The sequence below is a fragment of the Propithecus coquereli genome, unplaced genomic scaffold, assembly GCF_000956105.1.
Source record: "Propithecus coquereli isolate 6110/MARCELLA unplaced genomic scaffold, Pcoq_1.0 Scaffold438, whole genome shotgun sequence".
Lineage (NCBI taxonomy): Eukaryota > Metazoa > Chordata > Mammalia > Primates > Indriidae > Propithecus > Propithecus coquereli.
In genome coordinates, this window is record NW_012150152.1 from 1,436,557 (window position 1) to 1,443,447 (window position 6,891).

At 57.5% G+C, this 6,891-nt stretch overlaps 1 protein-coding gene across 1 annotated transcript; it reads right to left on the reverse strand.

Annotated features, from left to right (window-relative positions):
• Nucleotides 1-2,239: 2,239 nt before the first annotated feature.
• On the reverse strand, nt 2,240-5,454 carry RPL18A (ribosomal protein L18a). Its single transcript, XM_012654010.1, has 5 exons — nt 5,362-5,454; nt 3,934-4,113; nt 3,333-3,462; nt 2,518-2,627; nt 2,240-2,375 (listed from the first exon to the last, which is right to left on the reverse strand). The coding sequence occupies exons 1-5, from the start codon at nt 5,377-5,379 to the stop codon at nt 2,283-2,285; spliced, it is 531 nt and encodes a 176-aa protein (XP_012509464.1). The 5' UTR covers nt 5,380-5,454; the 3' UTR covers nt 2,240-2,282.
• Between the last annotated feature and the right edge of the window lie 1,437 nt (nt 5,455-6,891).

Consider the following 6,891-nt stretch of genomic DNA (forward strand, 5'->3'; position numbering starts at 1 on the left):
GTCAGGACTGGGGGTGCAGGGCAGGTGTCTCGCCCCCGGAGCACCCAACCCTGTCCAGGAACAGGACCTGGAGGGTCTCAGCACCTGAAGAGGTGGCCGGGTTCCTGGGAGGCCGCCCTCGCTCACACTTGGGCTACCTGGGCGAGCAGGGGCAGGACTGCCGTCTCACGAGCCACCAGGAAGAGCCTGTTTCCCCTCCAGGCCCTTGCACTGGCTGGTCCCGCACTTCGGTTCTTTCTCGACAGGGCCCTCCCAACAAGGACCAGGGTCTGTTTGTCCCGTCAGCCTCCCCCGCCGGAATTAACATGGGCCCCTGCGCAACACAAGGGCTCCAGGATGACTGGGGCTGGAACGTGGGATGGTGGACAGGAGATGGACGGGTGGGTGACTGGGCAGGGTCAGATGGGCAGACGGCTGCGGAACTGACAGGGACAGATAAACGGACAGTGGAAATTTACTTGGAAGGGTGGGCGGATGGTGGGCAAATGGACAGATGGCTGGTGGGGCCCTGGCCTGCCCCCTCCCGGCCTTTCTTGTCCTCTAACTCGTACCATGCCGCCCTCACCTTATACAGAGACCCTAAGGCTCAGGGCATGCGGAGGCGGAGGCTCGGGCCTGGGCTGCGGGAGCCACCGCACGAGCCACCGCACGGGGTCAGGCACCCCAGCTCCTCCTCTGTTCCTGTGCCGCCCTCATAGCCCCCAAACAGCTGCTGTAGCATTGGCCATCGTGCCCACATGCCAGCCAGGTGGGCATTTCTTGAAATGGCATGTCTCTACTGTTAATATCACACGGCCAACCCTGACCGAAAGGGAGGCTGGGAAAATATCTTCTTTCCTAGGTGGCATCTAAACTTGGCGCTCCTGCTGTGCCAGAAGCCACAGAAGATTGAGACTAGGCAAAAATTTTAAAAATTTTAGCTGCGCCCCTCTGCCCAAGTATGCTGTAAGGAACATCAAAAGATGTCCTGGAAGACTTATCTGAGACTTTCCCTGTGCTTTTGCCCTGCATATGTAAAGAGCTCTTACAAAACAGTAAGAAAAGACCAGCAGCCTGGTAGAGCAATGGGCCCTGGGCAAAGCCGGAGACAAGGCTGCTGCGGACGGGTCCACATCATGGGACGCGCACTGGAACGTCCATAGTGCCATTTGGTCCAGGAGTGGCCCAAGTAGTGGCGTTTATGACTAATTGACCATGACCAGTCAGAGACTCCTTTGTCCCCCTCCACTCCTGCTGCTTCGCTTGACCAGCCTTCAGTAACAGCAAAACCCAGGCCAGTGGCTTGCCAGCCACCCCACACGGCACAGACACAGGGTAGGTCGCCCATGAATGCCCTGCCCAGGTCCTGCCCCCCAAGCATTTACCCAACAAAGTTTCACTGAGCCTATTCTGGGGACACAATGGGTGACACATGTGGTCCCTGCCCTCTGTCTCATGGGAGACAGAAACACTGACTAGGTGTGTGGCTTACACACCTCAGTGAGGTGGACCAGGCGTTCAGGGCAGAGCACTCAAGCAGTGCAAGGCCCCGAGAAGGAAGGAGCCAGCTATGTCTGTCGCCTGCGAGGTCCTGTCTCCAGGCCTGAGGCTCCCCCTTTCAGTGTTTCAGCATTCATCTGGTGGAGAGGCCCAGCCAGGCAGCCACCCCCAGGGGGGATTAGCTTCGTGCCTGGAATTTTCCAGGCCTGAGGCAGTTTCCTGGAGACGACTCCCTGGCTGAGATCCTGACCTCTTTGGGCAAGGTTAGGGCAGCATCAAAGAGGCTGCCGACTTGCAAAAGGGCCACAGAGCCCCGGCGCAGCAGGCCCCACTCCCTAGGCTGCCCCCTCGTGTCTGCTCTGAGACTCTCAGGCGTCAGAGCCCCAGGTTCCATGTGGGGAGGGAATCTCAACCCCACTCTCTCTGAGCATTCTCCCCAGGGCCCAGGGTCAGGAGGGAACCACCGGAGGCCAGTGTCTGACCAGATAGCGGGGACAGACTCAGGGACCCTAAGGCCTACAGCACACCCTGCAGCCTGTAGCCAAGGGTGGCCTGACAGCCCCCACTGGACTTGGGGGGAGGTGAGCACACAGGAGGGGCTGGGGGACGGGGCCTCAACCTCTCCTGGAGGATCCTGAGGATTTGTTTGCACTGAGGACTCTCCTAGGACACAGGGAACACAGGTGACCCCGGGCTGGCCTCTCCGAGGGCCCTTTGGAGCTCTGCAGAGCGAGCAAAGAAAACAGGCTGGAGAACCCACGCGCTCTCGAGTTTATTTGAGCAGCCCCGGGGAGGCCCCGCACCTAGAAGAAGGTATTGGGCCTCTTGGTGGTGAAGCGCGGCTTGTGCTGACGACGCAGGACCCGATGGGGCAGCGGGAACTTGATCTTGGAGTCCTGTGAGCAGGAGGGTAAGGGGGTTGGAGGACTCTTAGCCCTGTCCTCGGGGGGTCACTGAAGTGTGGCTGCCCCCACAGGGTTCCTGCGTCAGAGCAGGAGCCTCTTTCCAGCCTCCCGGGCCCGCCCCCCGGGCACTCACGTGGAACTGCTTGACGGCCGGCCGCCGGCACTTGCTGGCCGCGATCTCCTCCACCTTCATGATCTGGATGGAGTGGGCCCGGGCGCGGTGCCGGGCGCCCATGTCCCGGTCTGCGCAAAGCGGGAGGGGGCAGGGAGACCGAGTTTGCTGGCAAATCTATGCAGCGCCTGCTAGTGACCTGGCATGTCCGGTCAAACACAGCAACTGCGTGGGGGCCCCAGCTTGGGGCTGACTGGGGGCCTAGGTGGCCACAGGCTCTGGCCCCAGCAGGCACTAGCCACGAGGAGTGTAGAACCTCCAAATTCACTTTGAGGGGCACGGCCAGAGCTCCCCAAAGGCGACAAGATCCACTTGCTGTTTGCACCTCTGTTTAAACCACTGCTACGAGAAACAGTGATTCTTGGGTTTGGGTGCAAGCGGGGAGGCGTGGGGGCCTCGGAGCCCAGCAGGTGAACTCCGCTAGTGCTGGGACACGTGGTGCCAGCTCCCAGCACCGACGGGGGTTGAACTAGGTTTTAAGTGGGCTCCCGAAAGCAGCTGTGAGAGGGACCCAGGCTACACGAGAGGCAGACCCGAAAGAGGGAGGGTATGACGCATGTGATGCGTGACCCGGCCTGGTCAGGTCCCCTCAGAGTCCGCAGCTGCACCTGCTGCCAGGCTCCAGAAAAAAGCACATCTGGGGCGTGGGGCATCCTCTACTCCTCCCGCCATCCAAGCAAATGCCCCCGCCACCCGGAAGCCTCTGGCATTTGCCCTGCCTCAGTCTGAGGGGGCCGGGGGAGTCTAAAGGCGGGAGGCAGGGCCTGGCAGCTTACAGCACTGGGTGACGGCACCCGCGGTGGTCAGGTCCCGGTACTCCCGGTACATGTTGTGGGTCCCGCTGCGGGAGTCGTAGCGAAGCCAGATGCCGAAGTTCTTCACCCGGAGGGGGGATTTCTCGAACACCTGCCAGGGAGAGGACGCAGGATGAGACAAAAGCAGCAAACAGGTCTCGCCCCAGCCCCACCCTTGTTGAACCTACACCTCTGCCTCTAAAGGACAGCCCAGCCTCCAGGCCTCCTTGGGGACCAGACTCTTGTGCCTTAGTTCCCTGGTGCCCGCACCTTCGGGCACCCTCAGGGAACCTGCCATGCGAGGGCTCGAGCAGTGCGGGTGGAGCTGCTTCCCCACTGAGACCGACAGAGCTCCAGAACCCTCCCCAAACAGCTCTCCTGAGACTTGCTGCCACCTGGTACCCAGGTGATAGCACCTCTCCCCCTTTTACAGATGCCAGCCACCCCCCTCCCTGGGTCCCAGGCTTTCTCATCAGGACAATGACACAGAACCGCGGGTCCAGTCCTGTGGCCTAAACACGAACACGGCCCAGGGCTCTGTGGGGCATGATGCCCCATAAGAAGGTGTGACTCCATTCCATACCTGCCCACAGTAGACAATTTCTCCTGAAGATTTCTTCATCTTCTTTAGCTGAGATACAAAGTACCAAAAGCGGGACTTGGCGACAACGTGGTTAGGTGCAAAGATCCGCATGCGGTAGAGGGGTGGCGTGTGGCATTTGGGGGTAGGCAAGCAGCGCCCCACCACCTTGTACTCTCGCAGCTGAAAGGAAACAGGAGTGAGGGAGGGTCGGCACCCAGAACCCCCAGAGGCAAAGGGGAGATCCCCTGTTCCCTTTCTCAAGTCCGGTGATGACAGGATTCAAGAAATCAAGGAGGCAGGCAAGTCCCAGGGCCTTTGAGTGGAATTCTGGTGACTGTGGGTCACAGCACTGACCTGAGTTTTATCCAAAAAATCAAGTGAGGACAGGGAGGGGATTCGGAGAGTATTAACTGAGATGCCTGCCTGTCCTTTGCCCTGGCTAAGAGCTTCAGGCCAGGAAAGCCAAGGCCTAGCCCACAGCCTTCCTCCCTGCTGCAATCCTGAACTGCTCTGCGGTCCCCGTAAGCCACTCCACAGCTCACAACATCGAACCATCATCCTCTTTCACTCGGGGTCCAGAGACAGCGAACAGGCTGGGATCTCACGGCCCACTCCAGGTGGAACAAGGATGAGACTCAAGGCCCCTCCCGCCCCACTCTGGGTTCCCTGCGCTGCTGCCATTCAACCCTCAGCCGCCTGTTTTCCCAGCTGCAGTCCAAAGGTTTGGACCAGAGAAGGTGAGTTCACTGTAAAAAGTGAGGAAATTGCCAAATCCCAGCCCTGTCATACAACAAGAAAGCTTCTTCCATAAATAATTTGTCAGCTTTTAATGTCAATGAAAACTAGCCCCAACTATCAGACTTGGCTCCTACTTCCTGCTCTGAACCTGACCCACCAGCTTCCAGCCCGCACATTCAAGAAAGGAACGGGGGAGCCTGCCTCTTTCCCAGTGAGATCTGTACATAGGATCACTCGTCTCTGCGCCATAGCATCCTGATTTTGCGTAGTATACGTCACAGCGACAAGCCCCACGCTCCCCGTTTCAGATCGTTGTTTATAATTTCCATCTGCTTTTCACAGCCATGCCATACTGCTCCCCCAACGTGTCCGCTTTGCAGATGGGGAAACTGAGGCTTGGAGACTCTACGAGTTGCCGTGGCCCGCCTCCATGCTGCGCTACTTGTTCCCTCCACTGGAAAGGAGACCCAGCATCCTCGGTCTCCGCGATTTGCGAGCCGGGCCAAGCCACGCACAGGTCTCCCCACGCGGCGCCCGCCATGTTGGCTGCACTTCGGGACGGCGGCGCGTGGCCAAAGGGAACTCAAACGGGGGCGCGCAGCACCGACCCGACCCACACCACCTCCCCAGGCCCCCGATGAGGCCCGCGCCCCGTCCCCCAGCCTTCAGCCCCGTTGCCCGCGTCTTAACTGTGCCAGAGGCCTTCATGGCGCCCTCTCCAACCTCGCCGCCACTCGCAAAAGGAAATTCCTGTCTTCCCTCAGCCGCTCACCACGACTTCACCGCCGGAAGTCCCGCCCCCTTTAATCCACGCGCCTATTGGCTTCTCGGCGTTGCACTCAAGAAGATCAGCTTCTTTATTGGCTCCGGGTCCGCCTACCACGCATAGCCTTGCCTCTCTTCACGGCAAGACTACATTTCCCAGAAGGCAGAAAGGCTAGCCCCACCTGTTCCACCGTGGCCGTAATAGAGCGTGGGAGCGCATGGCACGCCGGGAATTATAGGCACCCTGCTGGTCTAGGTAACAGGTTCAAGCGTTGCTCTTTCCCGGGATGCCGAAGCCTTGAACCCTACCTGGGAAGGCTGCAGTGTTTAAGATGGTATCTCGGCGCTTCGTCGTGCTCCGGGCGTCTTCTGCCCGGGAGCTGTGGTACGGAGGTCTCGAGCCACGTACCTGAGAGTTCTCATCTGTAAAATGGGAATAAAAATAATATTTTTCTCCTAGAGATGGTGCAGCACGAATATTGATTAAGCACTGGAACGCTAGTTGTTGTTATTGGGGATCCGATTTGGGTTTCGTAGTAGCTGGGATTCAAACTCCATCTGCTTGCCTCCAGTTCATACAAAGTCCTGGGGCAACGGGCGTGGGAGGTGGAGCGGGCAGGAGGCGCTGGGAATTCAGCAAGATCCAGCCCCCACCTTTGAAGGCTTCGCAGTTTGCTTAGGCAGAAAGAGGCTTTCCTGGGAGTGGCGGGGGTGGGGGTTGGGGAGTGAGACCAAAGACAGAAGAGGAAACAACCGCAAACGGCTCACTGATAACAGCCTACGAAGTAAACAAAGAGGAACTAGAATAAATAGGGAATTTATTTTGGGATGGGGGGACTCTTGGAGGAGGTGATAGCTGAGCCCAATTGGCATTTTTCTTTTTTTATTAAAAAATTGATAAAGCTTAATTGACATATGATTCACATACTACACAGTTCAACGGTTTTTTAGTACATTTTGTATACGTGCATATATATGTAGTATAGGCATAGTTGTGTTGTAACAGAGGGAATGGCCTGAAAAAAATGGCAAAAATATTCTCTGTCTCTAAAGGCTGCATCTCAGCCTCAGTGGTTGGGAGGGGCAGGGTAAGTCTTTTGTTTATTTGTGCAACAGGAGATGGCCCAGCCCGACCTGGTAAAGGGAGATCCTGGGCGGAGTTCACGAGATTGTCTTCAGCAGAGATGGGATAATCAGATTATCAACTGCAATTGCCTGAACCCAAGAACCCATCCTTCAGAAGCTCCGTGTGTCTGTGAATGTTTGGGGAAATTTGGGATTTTCAGACAAGAAGGTCTGCCATTTTTCCTCCTTTGCCAGCAAAGCAAACTCTTTCCTTCCTCCCAAAACCGCTTGTCCTCGTTCTTCTCCGGCCTCATGGACAAGTGCTGAGTTTTCGGTAACAGTGTGACCATCACCATAATTTTATTTTATTTTATTTTATTTTGAGACAGA

Coding starts and splice junctions, on each gene's coding strand:
- RPL18A (XM_012654010.1), bottom strand. Junction 3,463..3,933: donor AAATTGTCTACTGTGGGCAG/GTATGGAATGGA, acceptor TCTCCCTGGCAG/GTGTTCGAGAAATCCCCCCT. Junction 2,376..2,517: donor CGGCCGTCAAGCAGTTCCAC/GTGAGTGCCCGG, acceptor TCCTGCTCACAG/GACTCCAAGATCAAGTTCCC.